This window comes from Stegodyphus dumicola, chromosome 6 (genome assembly GCF_044657685.1).
Source record: "Stegodyphus dumicola isolate Sdum_Otavi_A_Nest chromosome 6, ASM4465768v1".
Lineage (NCBI taxonomy): Eukaryota > Metazoa > Arthropoda > Arachnida > Araneae > Eresidae > Stegodyphus > Stegodyphus dumicola.
Window position 1 is genome coordinate 167,076,737 of NC_140773.1, and position 24,636 is coordinate 167,101,372.

The 24,636-nt window shown below is 29.1% G+C and overlaps 1 protein-coding gene across 1 annotated transcript in view; it reads right to left on the reverse strand.

The window, feature by feature from the left end:
• Positions 1-24,636, reverse strand: part of LOC118183848 (116 kDa U5 small nuclear ribonucleoprotein component) — a 104,203-nt gene that overhangs the window by 23,453 nt on the left and 56,114 nt on the right. The window contains exons 13-20 of the mRNA XM_035353453.2: positions 23,754-23,889; positions 22,230-22,357; positions 21,810-22,003; positions 12,245-12,497; positions 9,953-10,046; positions 9,045-9,135; positions 5,871-6,084; positions 810-897 (exon numbers count right to left, since the gene is read on the reverse strand). Of these exons, the coding sequence (XP_035209344.1) occupies positions 810-897; positions 5,871-6,084; positions 9,045-9,135; positions 9,953-10,046; positions 12,245-12,497; positions 21,810-22,003; positions 22,230-22,357; positions 23,754-23,889 (1,198 nt within the window). The remainder of the gene's footprint in view (positions 1-809; positions 898-5,870; positions 6,085-9,044; positions 9,136-9,952; positions 10,047-12,244; positions 12,498-21,809; positions 22,004-22,229; positions 22,358-23,753; positions 23,890-24,636) is intronic.

Sequence of the window (24,636 nt, forward strand, 5' to 3'; positions counted from 1 at the left end):
TTAGTACATTAAAGTCATCTGAATGTTAATAAAACTAAGCAGGGGAAAAACATTATAATACCAGTATCTGATGTTCATAATATGAAACACAATATCAGTTTTTTACCACAATATAAGAAATAAAATGACACTGCAAAGCATTACAACAGCGATGCCTAATGTTCATAATGTGAAATGCAATAGCAGAGCTTTTTCACAATAATGATGATTGCATAACCAAAGAATATACTTTGTTTTTATAAAAGTCATTACGATCATTCACATTTTAATACTTAAATTATTTCCGAAGAACAGGTTTTAACAGGAAATTGACTGATGAACTAAAGGTTTAAATCACAAAGATCATATTTACAGATGCAAAAATGGATTTAGTCATCCAAACTAAACAGGAATTGATTCAAAATTCTAAGTGCAGAACCAATTCACATCAGTTGTTAAAATTTATATAAGAAATTGTAGCATTCTTAGTTCTTTTTGCAGGTTGCAGTTAATGTTTATAAATCTATTTTTATCCTGCCTATTCCTTTTCAAATAAATGTTGCACAAATTTTACAAAATTTTAATCTTATCAAAATGCAAGAGAAATAGCAATAAATTTATATTCTTCTCTGCAAAAACTGAACTAGCTTACTGAGGATTGAAGTTAAAATTAAAGTTAAAATCTTAATTAATATTTTTTGACTCTAAGCTTATCCATTACTGGTTTACATTGTTTACTTTTTATTTTTGAAAATGATGAATAAAAATATATATAAGTATACCGATTTTTATTTTATACAAACTGCAATACTAATAAAATTGTTACTCACGCTCTTCACATAAAGGTCCTTCTCTAGTTGCCCACTGGAAACCCTGTACAATGCTATCTTTTACCATACTTAACAAACTTTTATCAACCTAGAAATATTTAATACAATTATATATATATATATATATATATATATATATGTAAAATAAAAAAAAATATGATGGCTTTGCTCTTTGCGAACCAGCATCCTTTAATTAATTTTCTGCAATTCAGCATCTCCCCATAGACCATTACCTTCTAGAACATTCGCACCTATTACGTATCCTCATATAAATGCTGCGTCATAAGTTTTTCTACATTTTTCTAGAAGCTACTCTGTTACATAACCTTTCATATAAATGCTGCGTCATAAGTTCTCCTAAACAGATGCCTTCTCGCCTTCGTCCTGCTAATGCTTCCGCTATGCTCCTCTTTCTTTGTTAGAACGTTATGACGTATTAAAGTTTAAAGTCAGTCGTATCTAATAGTTCAATTACTGAATAAGTTATTTGATTAACTTCATCTGGAAAAAGTTATCTGCTATAAATTAAAATAAAGATATGCTTGCTGTTAAAAGTGAAAAGTCCTGAGTCGTCATTTTTCTCCGTACTTCAATCATCCCATCCTCGTCGCCAATATGTAAGATAAAAATATATGAATCAGAATTATAATATAACTATAAACATTAATTCTTCCTCTCTATTCTAAAATCGTAATAACTTATCTGCATTGCGTCATTCAAATTAATCATGCGATCTTACGTAACCGTTAATACCAGATGCATCTTGACGACCAATCACCGAATTGTAAACCAAAACTTTTCTCTTCGCGTGCTTCCATCTTTCATAATGACGCACTTCAGTCTTTGCTCTCTACCATGCTAAAATGTAATTTCGCTGGCTTGCTTTCTATCCCTACAATATCAACAATGTAAATCTTCTGTGGAAAGGCACGACTAGAGTGCCAAGTGATTGTGGCCACAAATATGAATTGCAAATAAAAATGGAATTAAAATCGCTTCTACTGCCAAGTTTTATTTACGAAGTCAACACATTAGCTTACGACGCAATCAGATTACTTCCTCTTCAATATAGGATAACTACGCATCGACATTGCTCCGGCTTTTCCTTGTGCTTTTAATATTACAATTAAGCCGGTAGGATAGTTTCTTGCTGCTGCAAACCTCAATGGAAAATTTAGTTCTGCTCTTCCAATCATCGTTTTGTGATAAATCCAAGATAATGTGAAAGAAGTGAATCATCAAATTTGTTTTTTCAGTGTTTAAAAAATAACAGATCATTCTTCTGCTGTCGTGTTTTGCAAGTGCTTCAAAAAAATAATCATGCGTAGTGTTTACAGATTGAAAGTAATCTCTCGATAAATTGAGAAGTTCGAATGCCTAGTGAAAAGGAATATTTAATTTGCTTCGCCGATCTCTACAATATTTAGAAAAAAAGTGCTTTAAATCATCAGTGAATTACCGTTTAGGAATTAAGCATTACAGCGGGTTCAAGGTCGATCCGAGTTAGTGTTTGCAAGTATGTGCGACAGAAAATTATTTGCACTTCCGCTTTTTCAACAGCTAAAAAATTATTACATTCGTGTGAATCTAGCTCAGGAACTAAATTATTTAATGTGCTTCAGATTCTATAGTTTTCATTTCAACTTTGGTTAAAATTTCTGCAATTTGTTTTGAGAAAATCTGAAATTCTTGTTCATTAATTTTTCTAATTTTTCATAATTATGTGTGAGCAAATTAAGTAATTAATTTTAAGCTATTTAAATTATTCATAGGGAAGGATATTAAGATAAGTTTTTATGTTTTTGAAATTTTGTTGAGAATTTTGAATACGAATTTTATAATTATTCTAAAAATAAAGATGTTAAAAATAAATGAAATTAGTACAGATAAGTAATATGAAATTATGGTAAATGCATGTTAAAAATTTTGGGTTATTGTGTGTTAAGTATAGTATGATGAGGGTGTACTGGTTCCTTCAACAGAGGCCTGTAATTACCTCTGTACAGTTGTTCCTTTCACCCTCTTCAAGTAAGATAATGTCGGAGGCTCTCATTTGAGTGTGTGTAATTTTTTTTTATATTATTATTATTATTATTATTATTATATTTTTTATTATGGAATGTATTAGTGCAGTTCTCAAAGGCCAGTTACCTTAATGCAAGGAACGGATGCCTTTTCAAGTAACTGCCTAGGCACCCTGGGCCACCAGTGCATAGAACACACTGGTTAGCTCAAGAGGACAGCCCTATTGATGGATATGGTTTGTTTAGAAGAATTGCGAGGCTTCCAGTTTGGTAAAATCAGGAATTGTAAATGAAAGATGATAACGGTGAAACCATAAATTCTGAAAATATTAATCCCATTATTTATTATGTTAAATTATAATTTATCAGTATGGAAATAAGTATCATAAATATTTATGTGCATCACATTTAATTATAAGAAACGATTATGTAAAAGTTTTTGTGATATTCTGTAATAACAAGAACCTTCCCTTAAGAATTATGATTATGTGAATTCTGAAACAAAAAGACTTTTGGACTGAAATGCTGAAAAATTCAATAGGACTCTAAAAATTAAAAATTTATTAAAAAAATTTATCTTTATAAATTATACTTTACAGAACAAAAATTTGATGACTTATGTTTTTTTTTTTTTTTTTTTTAAACATTTGCTAGTGCTTTAACTCTTTCTCTTTAAAAAGGCTTCTTTGTCGCTACGCCTTTTTCTTTTTGAAGGGGGGAATATGTAAGATAAAAATATATGAATCAGAATTATAATATAACTATAAACATTAATTCTTCCTCTCTATTCTAAAATCGTAATAACTTATCTGCATTGCGTCATTCAAATTAATCATGCAATCTTACGTAACCGTTAATACCAGATGCGTCTTGACGACCAATCACCGAATTGTAAACCAAAACTTTTCTCTTCGCGTGCTTCCATCTTTCATAACGACGCACTTAAGCTTTTGCTCTCTACTGTGCTAAGATGTAATTTCGCTGGCTTGCTGTCTGTCCCAACAATATCAAAAATGTAAATCTTCTGTGGAAAGGCACGACTAGAGTGCCAAGTGATTGTGGCCACAAATATCAGTTGCAAATAAAAATGGAATTACAACTGCCTCGACTGCCAAGTTCTTTAAATACTACGCAATCATAATTTTTCTTCAATATGGATCTCATCACGCATTTACAGTGTTCCGTCATTTCCTTGTGCTTTTATTATGACATATGTAAGATAAAAATATATGAATCAAAATTTTAGATTAAACTATAAACATTAATTCTTCCTCTCTATTCTAAAATCGTAATAACTTCTTTGCATTGCGTCATTTCTAGATCACTCTGTGATCGGCGCAGCTCTGATGACGTAATCATTGGGAACTGAAACTGTCCTTGTAAACCAAAACTTTTCTCTTCGTGTGCTTCCATCTTTCATAACTACGCACTTCAGCTTTTGCTCGCTACTGTGCTAAGATGTGATTTCGCTGGCTTGCTTTCTATCCCAACAATATCAAAAATGTAAATCTTCTGTGGAAAGGCACGACTAGAGCGCCAAGTGATCTGTGGCCACATATATTTGTTTTTTCAGTGTTTAAAAAATAACAGATCATTCTTCTGCTGTGGTGTTTTGCAAGTGCTTCAAAAAAATAATCAGGCATCCACAGTGTTCCGGCTTTTCCTTGTGCTTTTAATATTACATATATATATTTGAAAGCATACTATATTTAAAATATGCATGTATTTTTAATTGATTTTTCAGTAAATATTCTGTTTGTTACAAGACTTGTTTATTGTCCCACTAATTATAGCACACAATATTTAACTAATGTATCTTACAGTAGCATATTATCATACACAAAAGAAAAATGTATTAAAACATGTTGAACCAATAGAGTTTATAAATTAAAAAGTTTAAACATTGAAAATAATTTTTAAACAAGCAATAGACAAATATATATCAAGATTAGCAAAACCACAGACCATCTAACAAAGAGCACACTTAATACATGCCAACCATTAATTTCTACCTTTAAAATAATTTTATATTTACAGATACTTTTTTACAATAAACAGCAACAAAATTTACAGTTCCAAAATATAAACAGTAAACTTGAACAATTTATATGACTTTATTTATTACTTCAATAATAAACAAAATACGAAAATGAAATTAAAGTTCCTCCCATTAGATTAAAATCATTAAGATTACATAAAAAAGTCCTACATCTTCATTCACATCAAATTGTTTTAAGCACAATTAATATTTAATTAACCAATATTAGTTTAATTTCTATAAAAAAGATGTTTGTTGTAAAAAGAATTATTTAAGGCATTGGTTTAGTGGGGGGAGGAAAATTAAAAATAAAAAAATGTTTCATTCAAATAAATTTCAAATAAATTCTAAGCCTTTAAAAATTAACTAACTTGCAGTCTGTAAACTTCATATTATAATCAGACACTTCAAAGAATTTACCATTAAAATTTTTAAAAAATTAAGATACAAAATGGAAAACATCATATTAACATTTTTACTTTCTCTGTAAATAAAAATAACATCTTGAGTTGCTAAAAATATAGCACTGTTTAGTAAAATTAAGAAAATACGTATATATAAAGAGAGGAGCTTGAAATTTAAATACTGCAGTAAAATTTCATCAACACCATTCATATTTATTTTGAATGTAGATAAAAGAGTACAGTAAAAAATAATCTGGTGATGCTGTGTAAAGTATTAAAAGCATATTTTATTCATCACACTTATGATATAAAATAACACATATTGCCGAGTATGATAAAGAGGTATAGATAAAATAACTTTTCAAATGATTTACTTTCTTATGCCAATGAGCAATGTATTTTTTACAGTATACATAGTAAAAATCTTATGCATTATTGATTGGATATGTTCTCTTGTTTTTCCGACTCCTTACTGGTAACAAATAAAATTGTACAGCTAAATGAAAACAATAACACTTCTTTGAGGAATAAAAAAAAAATATCCTACAATAAAAATATGCAATTTTTAGAACAGTTATAATAAAATAAGACATACCTCAGATGGTAGAGTATCATCAACAAGAATGTTAGGTCCTGTGGTATCAGGTCCAAATGCCCAAATAGACCGAGCAGCCAGTAAATCCCAATCATACTTATTTTGAAAAAACTCTCCCAATCTTTTGCGGTTCCAGTTTATCTGAACAACTTCATTTTCAATGTCTTCTGCTAAACCTTTTTCTAACGGCTCTGCTATCATAGTCAATTTATTCCTGCAAGTATATATTATAATTTTCTTAAACATTATAGAGATAGTAATGTAAATAAAGTTTGCTTTATTATTCAACTTATCTTTCATTATGGTCATGTAGTTTGTAAAGCTTTATCTCTCATTATGGTAATGTAATGGTATCTATAAGTAACACATTCCAAAACCTACTACAAGATATGTGAAACTGAGGATAACTATGTATACAATTTTTCATGTAGCATATATAAATGCAGAAAAATTTAATTGCAAAATAGAAATGGATAGACTGCATATATTAAATAAAACTTTTCCTGGGAATACACAGTAGGCGACTAAATGCACTAAAAAATTCCAAATTACATAAAAATGAAATTAATGCAATCATAATTGTATAGTCAATGTTACAAAGGGGTGGTGCCATATTATGTGTGAATTAAGAAGTCTTAACCTTCCAGCATGCACGCTTGGCAGATTTACATGAGCATGCGCATTTTTTTACGATATCTGTTATTTTACCGTTTTTGGATGAAAAATGACAAAAATGAGTGAACATTGATAATGAATTTGTTAAGAAATTAAATATTAAGCTTATTATTGCAAAATACATATGATGTACCATTGAAATGAAAGTAAATTATTTGGAAAAGTTTATATTAGTCAGGTGAAATGGCGATGTATTCCATTATAGAGAATTTAAAATTTTTTATTTAATAACTATATTTTAAAATCCAAGTTAGTTTTGATACTACTCACCAAAGGCAAGTATAGACAAATAACAAAGGAAACTACACTCACCTTGGTAGAAAAAAAAATGTCACATTAGCATTATTTCTGCAAGGAAATTTATTTCTTACTGGTTACGAAAACTAATGTTAAACTAACTTTAATTTTAATATTTTTAATTCTAAAAAAAAAGAAATAAAAGAAAATAAAGAACAATAATAATAAAAATAGAAAAACCGAATTCTAGAGATTCCTTAATGTTCAAAGTTCACATTGCATTCCATGCAAATAATTTTGGTAATAGAATGACGTTTGCACGTGTATCTTAGGTATGTCTTGTATTTCATAGATGTTGATGATTTCTTTTTTTTTTCCCCCGACAACGCAAACTGCATGTTCCTTGTTTCGATGAGTATTGCTCTGGCACTTCATCATTACGAGTAGTATAATTACGAATTAGAAATGTTGAAATGGAAGGTAGTGTTTGGCTTTTGGCATGCCAATGAAGATGCTCTTTCATAAGACTAATAGATGAAGTCTTCAGGAAGATCCTTCAGCATGGTGATGTGTTAGCTGGCTTGAGGTAACAGTGCAGTCTCTTTCTCTTGAATATTTGCCTTTTAGCAAACTTATATATTTATTTGTACATTTCAAAACTTCATCAAGCATAGTTATATCAATTATTTTCAAAATATATCCTATTTCATTCTCTATATCCTTGGCATGGTGCTTTAGGCCAGGCAACACATTCACAATATTCATCTTTTTCGTCTTTGAGCAGTTTCCATACTTCTCTTTTTGCCACTTAGAATATTCTTACCAACACAGAACATCATATCATCATTTTTTTTTTCTATATCATTATTGTCACCATCATCATCCGAAATATATTATTAAATTCACTGCTGATATTATTTATTTCGATATTTTCCTTGCTCAAATCGCTATTGTTCTTACATCCAAAAGTTTCCTTATCTTCATCAGATAATTCTGCAAGAATGCGAGCAAAATCAGCTGGTTGCGCTTTTTTTCCCCCCCATGAAAACTGATATAAAAATCATAAAGTCAAATTTATACAAATTAAAATAATACATGCCAATTAACAAAAAATTAGAGAAAAAAATATTTTCCAAATTTTTACCCATGGCCACGCACGTGTTGAAACCTTTACGAAAAAGCTGCCATGTAACACAAAAGCCCAGTTTAAAAAAAAAATAAAAACTTTCAAATCATATTATAGTTCAAAAACAGCTTCTATTGATAAAATATGTACTTATAAATGCTAGTCCCTCATTATAAATGATTTCTTTCAAACATCCTTTTTTTTTTTTTTTTTTTTTTTTTTTTTTGAGAACTTCAAGGATTTTATTTCCTATTTAAACATTAGATTTTACATGTTATACAGCTTTACAGCAAAAACTATATATTATAATCAATTATGTATTTCTAAGTTCTTAAAAGCAGTTCTTTGTTTTAACTTTTAATTGAAGTAATGGGTATAAGAAAATAATTGTTTAGCAGGTCAAAATCTTTATTTTTTATTTTATTATTTTTTTAAATAAATTTTCTGTAAATCCTGATTATGACAAAATTATGTCTTCATTTAGAGTGAAACTGTTTGTGGCAGTCTTTATTTCCACTGCCACCTAAGGAAAATTCCTCTCTCCTTCACAAAGGGGTAAAACCAGAGTACTATTGTCAACCAACTATTCTTAAATGTTCAAAATATGAAAAATTCTTAAAGACTAGAACAACTAACTAGAGCAAATTTTTTTAAGGCTTCTGTAATAAGGGATATGTTTTTTAGCAAAATACCTTCTAAAGGGAATTGATCTATTGGTATATGATTAGCAGGTTCCAAAGAAAAAAGTGTAATACAGAAATATTTGCATAAAGGAGCATCATCACTAGGAAATTATAAGAAATTAAATAAATAAAATCAATATTAATAACTGATAGTTGAATATTTTACTTATAGTTTACACACTTAAGGATTTATTCATAATTTTAAAGGGCATACCAATAAAATTAGAACATACAACATCTGAAAATATCACACAAAAATAATTCAAATAATTAAAACTAATTCAAAATTACAAAACAATGAAAAACATCAATAAAAAGTATATTAGGACATGCTCAATTTTATAAATGCCTTTCATAAGTTGTTTTGGTAAAAGTTAAGCTAACAGTTAATATCATAATTCATGAAATCATTTAAATAACTCAAAATATAAATCAATATTAAAAATATTTTACTTTTTATTTGGAGTTTCAGCGAAACATTTCAGAGATGAAGTTTCAACTACTGTTTCACAGAAGCAGACTACAGGATCAGCCACTTTTATGTCTATGAAGAAGATTAAAAAAAAAACCTTTTCTATACATATGAAATTGATATTATTTAGCACTTTTATAGCAGTTTTTAATTTTGGTTCTAAATGTGTAAAAATCAAAACATTAATTTTACATAAGTGACTAATTACACAATCAATTTAAAGCAATAAAACTTTATGCAGATGAAAACAAATATATAATATCCCAGTATTAAATAACCACCAACATAAATTAAACAATGCACAAACAACTTTACAAAGCTTTTAACTGTGCATTAAAATATTATAAAAGCTAATTCTATAACATAGATGTTGTCAAGAACTGTCAATGGGATATAATATTGGATTATTTCTATCGGTTAATTAAAAGTTCTAGTTTAAATACTACTAGTAAAAATATTACTGGGTAAAAAACTTCAGTTAGCATTAGCATTATACACAGCCACAAGACAGAGATTAATTTTGAATGATGCATCTCATAAAGATTCCCTAAAACAACTTTACTATACTAAGAACTAAAAGTGGAATGAACAAAATAAATAGAAACTTAAGTGGCTATTATAAATTGTTAGAATCTTATACACACAATTTAAAACAGATTCCCTGATATCATGAAAATAATATAACTGCCTTGAAATTTAAGAAATATTTCTTATGGTTAATTACATGCAAATGATTAGGCTCAGTCATAAAATTAAGACATTGTTTGTGTTAAATTCCCCATCTATCTCTTACTTTATTAATAAATGTGAACGTTTTTCAAACTAAAAAAAAAAAAAAAAAGCTATCACAATATCTATGAACATAAATATTCATTCATTTTATACATACCTATTTCAGAATACATCTTTCTTAAATCATGCATTACACAGTCTAAGTACAATTCACCTGTTCCTAGAATAATGTGCTCACCAGATTCCTCAATCTGGAACAACAATAAAGCAAGACCTTATTACAACATGCTCCTGAATTAATATTTGAAAATAGAAACAACATATTTTCATCCCATATTCTAGTATATTTAAAATGTTACTGTTTGTTAAGAAGAAAACTCTGCTTTTCAAGGTGTATTTAAAGAAAATTCCAGTCTACATGCGTAGTGCGCGTTGACTGTGCAGAGAGGTAAATTAATTATAGTACCACTTGAAAACACAAATTTTCCAATTACATATGACTCATATATATATACATAAGTAATGATTTTGAATGCGCGGTCGAATGCTGGAACTCTCAACAGCTTTCGATGTCCATCATGGCTGATGGTTAAAGCATACTGATGAAGATAACAAAAACTGGATTTCTATAAATCACCAAGCTTTATTTTCACACATAATCAAATCATTTCTTAGAAGATAGGACATTTCTAGATCATAAGCAATTACAATATTTTTTATATGCATGTTATATCATCTTAGAATGAGAATAAAGGAGGGCATAGCAAAACAGAGATGTTTGCAAGGCCGAAGCTAGGAAATGAATGCAGCAGAATAATGACGTAGTTATTGTGCCAAGAGTATTTATACTAAGTTTGATGCAATTGTACAGGCAAGCTATAATTAATTAACATTAGTTTTAGTTGCTCTTTTTCAGAAGCGTTACATAACATAGAAAGATCTCGAATTTGAGAGAACAGATGAATTTAGGAGAAGAGCACTAAATCCAGAATGTTAATTATGAGATCATCAAATATTTTTAAAGCAGCTATTGTATTTTTTTATATCTTACACACACATACACACACACATATATATAATCCCCAAAACATTACTATTACAACTATAATAAGAGTAGTTTTTCCACTGAAGATTGAGATTAGAATCTGCCCAATCTGGATTAAAATTGTCTTTTTTTGCAGACATTTTGCAGCTAAACGAAAGAAATACATAATAGTATTTTAAAATAAATTCAGGTTTGGTATTTTTTTCTCTTGAAAGATCTTGTGATTTTGCTCAGCTTTAGCTTCACTAACAAATTTAAAAAATGCTTTGGTATGTCATCATACGGCTGGAATTAGTTTCAGAGAAAATTGCCTGAAATTTGAGAGTATTAAAAACTAATAATAAATAAATTTAGAAGGAAGACACCACATTAAATTACAAATGACATTAAAATAAAATTAATTAATTAAAGATTAAAAACTGAATTACAGTAATTAAAGACATTTTAGGGAATATAGTTATATGAAATAGTTCACCTAGATGATTGATTACTATTTTTTATTTCACTACAAACTGATAAATAAGGAATTTATTAAAAAGAAAAAAAAAAAAAGATTTAAAAGATTTTGTGGTAAAATCCTAGTATATAGTACAGCCTTGGCACGATTTTGAAAACTGTTGCCAACACCAAAATGACCCATTTACTGCTCATCATAAGCATCCAGTTTACTGCTCATCATAATGTCACCAAATCCAATGTGTACCATATACTAGGATTAAACCGTTTTTGTTCTATACGAGAATGGAAAGGTATTTTCTTTCGTTCAATATGCACTGCACATGCGGATCCATGCGATTCTTGAGGTTACTGGAATTACTGGAAACCAAACTTACTATACCTTTCCAAAAGACAATCTGATTGAAGCTGCAAAAATTGGCTCTATGCCAGCTGCCTGAATGACACTAATGTGATACATAATTCGCCAAGAGTGTGATCGCTCCCAACACTGGTGTAAAAAGCTTTTTTTTTCCCTGGGTGGGGGGAATGATGATTGCTGCATGAAATTCTTGAACTTTTTCAAATTTTGACTAAAATTTTAAATTCCTTGACTTTTTTAGTTAATTTTCGAATTCTCTGACTTTTCCTGGTTTTCCAGGTAGTGTGGCAACCCTGTTTACTCTAAAACTACACTTTTAGAAAAATAAATATACTAAAATAATAAAATGAAAAAAATAATATAAACAAAATTATTTACATCAAATTTATACCTTAAATAGTTTCTTGAAATTACAAACTTATACATTTTATTTTAAAGAGAAATATATAGAAATATTAGTACAATAATGACATGTGTAAATCCACAAAGTATATATGCTTTTGTTATAATAAACCAAATTTTAAATTTAAATTAATTCAGAACTGTCCAAAAATTTCACACAATTATTTCTAAAAGTATTTTGTTACCTTTGTACTTAAAAGTGGATACGATTTATTAACTTTTCTAAGTCCACCTAACATTTTAGGAAGTTCAGAAGGATTGACAGGCTCCACAGCAATTTTGATGACAGAATTTGTATTAAATTTGAGAGGTCGAAAAATGTATAATTCTGAAGTTTCATTTGTGTCAACTATAGTAGCTGTCTTCACAATAGGTTGATCTATACCTTCAATCAGGACCCAGTTTCCTGCTGGAACTCTATTAACTTCTATCTTGTACCTGAAACAAAAATTTAAATGCAAATAAGCAATAACTTCTGATTTTTTACTGTCAATATTTTAGAGAAATTTTGTTAAGATATTAAAAACATGGAAAATCTTTTAATTTTGTAACCTGAAAACATAGCCCTACTAAATTACATTCTGAAACATAATACAGTCAAAAGTCTTTAATCCGGACTCATCGGGACTTCGGCGATTCCGGATTATCGATTTTTGCGGATTATAGATCATCAGTTTAAATCTCGTAAGATGGCAAGCAGAAATTAGAAAATTAAAAATATGAAACCGTAATTTATGAAATAAAGAGCAATTATGATCTAAAGGGTATCAAAATTTACAAAAAAAAAAAAAAAAAAAAAAAAAAAAAAGCTTAATATTTATTTGTTTACTTTATTAAACATTTCTTTCAACCGGCGCATGCGTAAAGCAAACATTACGCATAGTCGAAATTAGAAAATCGCAACCAGAAAACTATTTCATGTGTATTCGTGATATTTATAATGACAAGAAATTTGATTTAAATCATATCAAAAACGGAGATGAAATACTACATTCAGTAAGGAATTATAAGCCGAATAAAATAAAAACATCTGCCCTAAGATAAGGATAGTGCTAACAGATCAACTTCCCCCCCCCACAGAGCAGCGTGAAATTGATAAACAGATTTCGGAATGGTTAGAGAAACAAAGGATATGCCTTTATCCATTTTTTGCAGCAATTCCACTTTTTATTTGATGGACATCGAAACATGCTTTTGCTTTGTAGATCCTTTGGCAGCTCCAGAATCGGAAATTCTATTTGACATAATCGAAAGTTCAAGTTTACTTTTATAAAATTGCTCTAACAGTCTGCAAAAAATAATAAGTCGGATCCAATTCGAAGACTAAGAAACAACGCAATCTGCAACATTATACATGCGCATAGGTGTTAGATAATTAGATAATTTTAGCTTAGCTTATACCGTCCGTTATACATTAAACGCACATGCATAAAGGTATTGTATTGCATAAACGCATTAATGCGGTTATGCATGCAAAGTTTGTAGCTTTGAGGTCCGGATTATAGATCATTCCGGATTAAAGACTTTGACTGTACCAGTAAAAGAATAAATCCTTCAGATCAGTACTTCATGATGAAAATAGTAAACAGAACATACTGAGAAGAGAACAAAGTGATGAGAAATGGTAAATTCCTTTTCTAAACAAAATACACTTGTAAAATAAAAAATTTCTAACTAAAGAAACACAGATATGATTTAATTCTCAACATCAAATACAAAACACAGCTATGGAGCAAGCAAGATCTAATTAATCTGAAATAGATAAATATAATGCATTTATATTATTCTAAAACTGGTCAAGCCCACTCAACAACTTTACTGTTTATTAAAAATGGCAAACTGGATGTTAAAATAGTAGATTACAGTTATTTCACTATTAAAAATCCTAAAACACTTGACAATAAAGTCAATTATCAAATACTACAGTATGTTTCTTTAAAATAAGCTGTTTAGGTCTAGCTAAAGCAGGTTTCGTACACATTTCTGCACACGGAAATTAAAAAAAAAAAAACTTTTAAGGACCGTTAATGAAAAAAATTAAGGACCTATGAGCAAATGGGAACTGAATAAATTCAATTGAAGATATTATCTATGCCTAATTTTCCTTTTGCAATACCATCCTAAAAATAAAATAGATAGATAAAATAGATCCTAAAAATAATAGTAGTACGCATTATTGCTAAACATGAATTAATTAACATAATTGTTAATAAGTTTGAGAATAAAATAAACTTTATGCAATTTATCAAGTAGCATTAAATATTTTACACTTATAATTGTTGGGCATATTTGAAAGAAGATAAGTGACATTTACGTTTTACTAAAAGTTGTATTATGTTGATTTTTGTTACGTCTCATTTTGTCACGTACTTGGTCAGTCTAGAGGTTTAGTAAATAGCAGGTAGATTTTATGTCAAACTGTATAGGTTAAAATCAGAAGTAAGATCATAATCAGCATGATTCATAACCAAAAGAGTGAATGTTGTCACCACTGCTGCTTGTCTAGAGAGAGACCTGCTGATTAGAACGAACCTGAAAGGCCTGATGCAGGTAAGGTTGGCAAGTGTTGAAAGTTAGTCAGGTTCTGTTTCATGCAGTTAGTGTTGTAGCTTCGTGTACAGTTCCAGGGGTTATAACCCAGTTAATATACTTTAAGGTTCCAATAAGCCATTAAAGCACCAGAGGTGATAAGTTGTTTTGTATTATTTTAAGTAGATGCATAGAATATGTTTTACTTGAATTTTTACATTTTTATAATTTATCTTGAGACCACAGTGAGTATTAATGAAAGGCAATAACTCGCTTTAATATGCAGAGATAAATTTTAAGTGTAAGCAGTTAGTTATAAATAATTACATTAGGTATTTTGATAACCATTATGGATTTACATGACCACTATTAAATTTTATTTTTTAACCCTATTTAAATCAAAATCTAATAAAATTTCATAGTATAAAATGTATGTAATTAAAGTATAAGTTTCTTGAATGATATTAAGATAATTATATAAAGCTACAGAACATTTATGTTTTGTAACAACAACAGTCAACAAAATATTTATCCGTCATTTAAATTTGAAGCCTTCCCAGACATTTTGGCTAGTTTATATTGATTTCCTTCTCTTTAAGCATCTTTTCTAACAATTAGAGATTTGTCTCAATATGCAAATAAATGCTGTTGCTAGTTTCTGCATCTTCATGTCCTAACTTGTCAACCTCTCCACAATGTACCTATGAGGATTTAATTGATCTGGTAAAAGTTAAATAGTCCAAAACTCCCAACAGGCGTGAAGTATATTATCGCTATGTCTGAAATTAACTACAATAATATTAGAAAAAGGTTTAAATAAACCTCTTATTTAAAAAGAGCTTAGAACATAAAGGCATGTTCTGATGCTAACAAAATCAATTACATCTCACGGTGACATAATTAAACAAGAACAGTCAAATTCAAACTAATAATGTGGACTAGTGGTCAAAGATTATACAATTTAATTTTAATTTAATCTGGCTCAATAACTCTATCATATGAGGAAATAAAAATGGGGAATTATAGTAAAGGTTGAAATCATAAACAATTGGGTTACATAATAATAACTGTGCATATCTTTGAAGAATAATTTCCTTTATGTATTCAGTTTCATTCTTCAACACGTTTCCTTTTCCTTTTAGAATGTTTGGATTTAATTAAGGATTTCTGTTATTCTAAAAAACACTAAATGCATTTAGAATGTACAGAAAAAGCAGCTAATTTTATTTCTTTAGTAATATGAACATTCAGAAGCAATATGAAATATATATAGTAAAGGCCAGCTAGAGCTGATGTGGCAGAATTTCTAGAATTTAGTGACACAACAAACTACAAAATCTAGAAATGGCAAAACGTTTAGGATTTATAGCAAGCATTGAAAGCAGAATTTAGAAAGGCACTAGGCAACAGAATTTAGGATCCACAGAGATTGCATCAGGTGGGAAAATGCCTATGTGTATGATGCATTAAGAAATATTAGATGAAATTTTTAATTGTAAGTTTTCAATTTCTTTATTAATAAAAAAATCCCTTTCTATAATGCCTGGCCATGTGATAAAATCAGAAGCATTTTTGATATTTTCCATGCATCTGTCTAGTTAAAAGTAGAGAAAATAAAGAGAAGATAAATATGTTAAGATTCTAGTATCAGAAGTAAAACATTTAAACACAGTCAAAAGTCGTTAATTCGGACACCCATAATCCGGGATGATCTATAATCCGGATCTCAAAGCTAGAAACTGTCTGCGCATGCGGCGCGTTGACACATGCGCATAGGTGTTTACGCGTGCGCGTAAGACCTCTTACGACTGCGCATTTGAGTGTGCGCAAGCGCAGAATACGTTTTCGCGTGCACGTTTTATGTATAACGAACAGTATAAGCTAAAATTATCTAATTATCTATTTCAGTTAATGTTGATGATTGCGTTGTTCCTTAATTTTCGAATTGGATCCGGCTTATTATTTTTTGCAGACTGTAAGAGCAATAGTATAAAAGTAAACTTGAACTTTCGATTATGTCAAATAGAATTTCCGAATCTGGAGCTCCCAAAGGATCATACAAAGTTAGTGAAAACGAAAAAATTTCGATTGACAAGTTAGTCGGTATTCTCGGCACAGCAATTAACGGGACTTGAAGAGCGGAACTTTGTAACTGAACAAAAAATTATGTCTGTTTATAGAATTAAAGAGAAAGTATTATCACATAAAACGAAGCAACTTAAACAACTTACATTGAAAGAAATGTTTAATAAAGTAAACAAATAAATATTAAGCTTTTTTTTTTTTTTTTTTTTTTTTTTTTTGTAAATTTTGATACCCTTTAGATCATAATTGTTCTTTATTTCATAATTACGATTTCATATTTTTAATTTTAGAATTTCTGCATGCCATCTTACGTGATTTAAACTGATGATCTATAATCCACAAAAATCGATAATCCGGAATCGCCGAAGTCCCGACGAGTCCGGATTAACGACTTTTGACTGTATTACGTTTTCATTGTTCTTCCAGATGTTCTCCAAAAATTAAGAAATTCATTGCAAACTGTAAAATACATCCATTACGTGTTGATACCATGGAGACATTTTTCATTTTGTCATATATTTCTCGAATCTTCTAGAATCGTGGGTCTAAAAATCTCGCCTTCAAGTCCTTCTAAACTTTCCAAGCTGCTATGTCTAAAATCCTAAAGAAAAATTATCCCTACCAATTCTGTAACAGCAAAAAGCCAGGAATATTTTGAGAAAAATAGGAAGGAAAAAGTATAAAATTAATTTTATAGAGAAAACTGATGCATATTCTGAGAATTTTGAATATTCTGAGACAATTACATGGGAAAAACTTTTACTATGAAAAATATAAAATGAAGACATTTTTTAATTAATTATATAGCTAGTTTTGCTTTTGCTAAGAGCTGTTTCGTAAATTGTGCTTTATAGCATTATACCTTGTTTATTTTTCAGATTTAAAATATTGTATAATAAGTTGCCATAATGAAACTTTATAATATTACAGCAAAAAATAAAAATGTCTTATTTCAATGTTATTTTTTAAATATAATTTCAATATATTACCATAATTTTAATGAAATTTATTAATGTTATGATGTTTTAAAAAATCGTTGAAAAATTCTCCGATCTCGGAAGTCTTAAAATTGCCAAAATGTTGAAAAGTCGCCAAATTTAGAACTGTTTAATAAAAGAATTGACATCCCCAAAAGTGAAAAGTTGTTTAAGAACTCTTTACTAGAAAAAATGAATTTCGAAAGGCTTATGTTTCACTTCTTGCTTAGAAACTTGAGTATCCTATCATTTATATTAGAAATAGAAACAAATTATATACGGCAGTGAATCGCCAAAAATATTCCTCAAAATGCTAATTCACACTCAAAATGACAGTCGTAAAAACAGACAGAAATTTCAGATGATTAAAATTAAGGACCTTCTGCTGATTTTGGCCAAAATCATTTTTTGGCCAACTTTTAAGGACCAAAAATCGATTTAAAAAAATCTAAGGACTTTTAAGGACTCTTAAGGACCGTAGGAACCTGTAAAGTTAAACACACTAAATGGAAATGGAGAGTGAGAAAAGAATTAGGTAGCTGAAACCATCTGTTGCAGCTCTTCTTCCCAGGGTTATCAGGCAATCTGAGTGGCAGAAAATGACTGAAGTTTCTATTTCAAAGTAACAGACTATAGGAAGTTTTCACTTATACCTTCAATTCTAAACTAAAAAATATTGAAGCAGTAATTTCAACCTAAAACTGAATTAAAATGTGATTTTCTATTTATTTTTAATCTTAACAAACATGCTCCAAAATAATGAAAATATCAATGTTTTTAATGAAAAGCAAAACAGTGCTAGAAGTGAGAGAAAATATGTTTCTTTGGATATAACTTTTGTAAAATTTTAGGACACATGAAAATAATATTTCATTGGTATACAGTAAACCCCTTCTGATTATCAAATTTAATCTTTCAGGGAAAATCTGATCTTTCTGAATATTTTACAAATTACCTATCTTATATTTAAGCTAAAGGACTGAAAAAATAATTGGAAATATGAACATTTCTGTACATGATTCATGACTACACTTTTAGAGCTTATCTGCTTTTCAAAAGTAATATGAAAAATTTCTTATAAATATTGATAAATTTATAAATTAAGGAAAAAATATTTAAAATAAATAAAATATACAGAACACTTGCATACAAAAAGTTTTCGGGAAATCATAGGAAAATTTTTCTAAACCATATTTCTAGTTATTTGATTTTGAAATTCTAAGTTTCTGTTGTTCTTGTTGAGCATTGCATTCAGTCAGTTTGATACATACGGAAAGAAATCATTTCATTAATTATTGCTGAAATTCAACAATTCTGATTTCATCTGTACTATTTTCATTAATGCTTTTCATGGATTTCAAATTGCTTCACTAATTGTTTCTGTGTGGCATACTTTACTTTAACAATAACTTTATTTTGTGCAGTTTTTTAGCAAAATTCTTTCATTTTGATCATTCAACTTCTTACCATTTTCTAGTTTCAGCCAGTCTTCAAACTTGAAAAGCTTATTTTTTTCCTTAATCAACAAGAGCAGGAACTTCATCAGATTCACATTTCTTGCTGTTTCATATTTTTTAACATATTATTATTATTCATATAGACTATTCCACATGTGATTTTCTAAATTGATCTAATAACTCTTCATTAATTTTAGTGGCTCAAAATCATGTAAAAAAATGCATCTTTTCAAATTCGAAATAAAGCTGACAACAATGATCTACCTTTTCTTCGAATGCTGTTATTAACCACAAATTAATTTTCAGATTATAATATTTATAACAGTATAACCTTTAAATCCTTTAATTATTTTTTAATATGATAAAAAATAATTTTCAAATTCCTCCCCTTCCTTAAACAATCTGTAAAAGTTTTCTTCATATGATTACAGGGGGAAAAAAAACTTTTATGAACAATTAAAAAAATCTACTGTTCTTTTTATGTTATCTGTTATAAGCCATAAATTGCATAAAATAAAAATCAAAAGCTCCCCAAATTCAGTTAACATGCACGTGTCTCTTTCTTTTTAACACTAAAATGAGCCATTTCTCCCAAAAAGTCCTCTACAAAGGCATTCCTCTTCTTATGTTCTGCCATATTCAAATAACCTAACCTTTATTCTGGTGCTATTTGATTTCAATTAGGCTTTTCCTTCCTTCCTTCCTGCATTCAAAAGAAACAGTTCTCCCTCCAATCTGGAATATTTTATACAAGATAAATAACATCTCTCTTTTTATCTACAGAATTCAAGGGATTATATTCATTATTTTAATGAAATATAATATTTTTCCGTATTTGTTCACCAGCTCGGAGCAAATGATTAACGTATTTTTGAAGTTTATCTAGGATTAAATGTACTGAGAAAAGGTAAAAAGTTGCTAACTTAATAAACCTACAGAAAATATAAACATGAAAAACAGTTTAGTGCAGTGGTATTCAAACTATTGGTCATGACCCCATTAGGGGTAGCAACAATTTATAGTGTGATTGCAAGGTGGATAAAAATCTTAAAAAGTCTGAATTGTTGGTATATAAGCAAAGGCTGATGCTCTGATTGGGATCACAGCATTGATTTTGAGGATTGCTTTCAAATAGGGGCCGCACTGCCATAAAGTTTGAATACTACTGGCTTAGTGCATCAAATTACATTGTAATATTCTGAAAATAGTATAGCCATGCAGTCTATATTGTATCATTAGAAAAATACCAGAAAATAATAATGTTGATAATGAGGAAACAGTTAAATTTCTAATGTTGAAATGGATAAAAAACTTATTTATTAAACCATAAAAATTAAGTTAGTCTTCTTTACCTCTCATGGATATGTAATATCTGCTAGGCTCTTTCATGCCTAGGACGGTTAAAAGAAACAAATTCTGGAAAAACATGCAGATCAAGGTTAGACGTTTTTTGATTTGAAAACTTCAGTGATACATCCAGAAATTAGCTGCTCGCTAAACATGATATCATGGCATTTTGCTTAATTTATTGACGTTACAATATTTAGTGATTTACCAAATTTTCTGCTTCTAAGGACAACTAAACCATTATGTGTCTAATAAACCTATTTTTCTTAACGAATGTTAAATATTTAGTGAAGCAATCTCTAGTCCTTTAACAATGACCAAATAAACTTTTAAATGGGGAAAAAAATTAACACAGCAGAAGTTTCATAATTTTTAGAAAATATAATTGAGAGCAATAAAAATTTTTTTTGAATTTTAGGACAATTTAGAATGCTTTGATGAAATTTTAGGGCAATTCCAATCCCAGAACAAAAACAGAAAAACTTTATAAAGTCTATTAAATATGAACTTATTTAAGTCAAGAGAATGATGAAGATTCACAGACTCTAACAATATTATCTATAGAAGATAAGGTGAGTTATGTAATTGTCTTTAATGCATTTTTCCTGGTGGGGTTCACCACTCACCCCCGAGGCGCTGCAGACCATTTTTGTGATTTATTATTTAAATTTTTGCGATCTATTAATCTTCAAAACATTATATTAACAATGGTTATTATGTTATTATTTAAAAAAACTTATCTGTGTCGATATTTACTGTAATGATATATTTTTACTGTTGGTTGCGTCGCCGGTCACCTATGACCCTCACGGCATTCAACATGTTAATATATAATTATTTAATGCTTAAAATTCAACTACTCCATTCTTAGCACAAGTCAAAAATTGTAAAACATGATTATGAAATGTCAATATATAAATAATATAATTTTATTAGTTTGTTTCATATCTAAATATTCATCATATCTCAAAACAAATCAAATAAAGATACCAAATTTTACACATATGACAATAATATGGTAAAAATGAGTATATTAGCATTCATCACATGTTGAAAATTATTACACAAGCAAATCATACTGCACTGCAACTATGTGTAATTCATTATAAATGACGGAAAGTATTTGATAGATATCTTAAACTCAGTCATTAATCACAAGAAACCTAATTTCACATTTTGGATGATATATTATCTTCTTTAAATAAAACAATTTTATAATTATAAAGATTAAAAATAAAATTATCAATCATGTAAACGAACTGGAATCATTATTTGTTTTATAAAAAATATGATGCATTGTGCTTGGTTTAAAAGCTATCAACAATTATTAATATATTGAAATATTTCTGACATACCTGGCTTCAGATATCCATAAGCGCCCAACAGTTAAAATGCGAGAATCTTCTTCATCAGTCGAAGTATAAGTTTCACCCAAAATACGAACATCTTGATTAGCATGCAAAGTGCCACTCATAACTCGACCAAACACATGAAAACTAGTTGCATCTTGAGTTGAATACTGTTTGGTTGTGTGAACCATTAAGGGACCCTAAAAAATAAAATAAAGAACATTATCTAAAGTTAAAGCTACTTTTATTACATTTTCTTTATAACTTGCTGCTTCCAGCTCATGAATTTTCATATCGTATGCTAATACTCATTGCATTTTTCATTAAACAATGATTATTCATTCATTCAGATAAAGTACTTAATACTGCTTTAACAGCTCCAATTTTTGTAACAAATTATAATAATTACAAAAAGTAAATTTATACCTCAGGGTCACATTCAGCCATAGCATCAGCTAAATCACTTCCAGGTGGACCAGTATAAATGTGTCCAATTTTTAATTTTGCATTTGCAGATGGAGATGGTACATGATGTACACACATATCAACAAAACCTAGAATTGCAACAATAAGTTTTTTACTTAGATAATTAGCTATTTTATTTTGAAAGCAATATATTAAACTTTAGAATCTCAGTAACATATACATAGTAGGATTAAATAATCTAGAAACTAGGCGATCTTTCCCTACTGTGAATAGTTTAAGAAGCAGTACACCATTACCTTCAAAATTATTCCTTTATGTGATATACCATTATTTCAATGCCTCTACAGCTTTTGGAAACATCTGTTAACCATTTTGATATAACCAACTATAACATATTTAAAAAAATTAACCTCATTTGTTGACATATATCAATATTCCAGCAGATTTTGTTCTATCCGTGGAAAGAAGAAAAAGAGCACTGAAAACTGAGTGAATGGGTGAGATGCCATTATTCTGGAGACCATACATTAAAGAAATTCAGGCATGTTATAGAAAAAGTTACTAAAACTAAACTCAGTGGCACAACAGCCCTAGTGGGCCACGGCCTGCAGTGCCCCAAAATCTGCTTTCTTGACCTTGGGCCCCTGAGCGCATCAGCATATGCTCTGGGAAAGTGGTCAACTTGTTGAAGGACTCCTGGTGTTTAATCTCCAAGCGAAATTGGTACTCATTTTATCGATCCACTCAAGGACAAAAGGCTGAGTCAACCTTGCCCAGCCCAGGGATCGAACCCTGGACCAGTGGTGCAGCTGCACGATGCGCTAGCCACTTTTCCACCGGGCAATCGTAGAAAAAGTATTATTTTTTATTTCTCAGTAACATATACAACTCAGTCACTTTCCAGATGTCAAATCCTGGAAAAGAGGGATGGTATGATTGATTTTGGTTCGTGTAACTATATGTTTAGGTTGCCATGGATGTGCATAGTGCCAAAACTTTTAAAACTGTGTATATATATATATATATATATATATATATATAAAGTAGTGGAGGAAGAAAAGGAAAGAGGAAATCAGACCTCAATACCTTACAAGAAACAAAAAATTAATAACAATATAAAATAGACAGACATTAATTACAATTTTGGCCAAATTATAAATTATGTTTCTCTTTAAAAAGCAATAAGGGTAAAAAATTAAAATTATATAAAACTTAATTACAGTTATATCTTTTTAAAATATTTTTAACGATATATAACTTTTCAAAGCATTTTAAAGAATTTATTAAATAACTACTTCCAAAGAGACTATTAAAAAACTACAAAATAATAAATATATTTCACATAACATTAAAATTACTAAGAATGACTATGTTAATTAATGTAAATATTTTTGGTTTTAAACAATAAAAAGGCAAATGATAGTTAATTTTTTAAAAACCTGTACTAATCATAGTTAATTTTAACTAGACAAAACACTACTGTTTTATGTGTACAAAATATTAAAAATGACATAATTGCAATACCATTAAAATCTCCAACAAATTTCGAACAAATTAAGCGTAGCAAAGGCCGAACATTCAATTTCATCTCAGTTTTTGTTAGTTTTATAGCTAATTCATCCAACAGTTGAGGTAGAGTGGTATCTACATCACCAACAACCTAAAAATAAATAATTTAATTACATTAATTAAACTCTACTTTCATTAAAATTAGTAAAAGAAAAGTATATGCTAATGTATGATAGAAATGAATAAATACAGTACAAAGTCCGAGACTCACAATCGCTGTGACTTTGCTGATTCTCCACCAATTTATATTCTTTATTAGCACATGTGTTCTTAGCTCTCCCTTTTCCTCCTCTACTGATTAAATAATTCTTATTATATTTTACTACTGGACAATAACTTACTCACAAGAATGAATTAGTGATGCAGTGTTCAGAATAATAAGAATATACTAATGTGCATCAATGTCATACTGATGACATAAATTCAACACTATTCTAAAAGTATAGATTTAATTCACTATTAATTTATATAATAACTATGTTAATCGAAAACTCATTGCTCTCCGCTCTACATTGATGTAATAACTAACCAGAAACTTCTGGATACCTGTGAAGTATTCTGGATTTTTACTTTTATAGTATTTTTAATAAATATACTAATTAAATTTGTCTGATCCAATAGCTAATATGCTATTTTATAGCTATCTGATGTAATGCCCAACTAGTGTGATGTCGTTTAATATATATATCTACAAGAAGGCTTTTGTAGTGGTCATAAAGGTTTATCAAATTTTCAAAGCATTTTTATTACAGGCACAGAATAACAGATACTCCAAACAAACAAACAAAACAAAAACAAACAAACAAAAAAAAGTTAAACTCCACTGGGTTGCATAAAG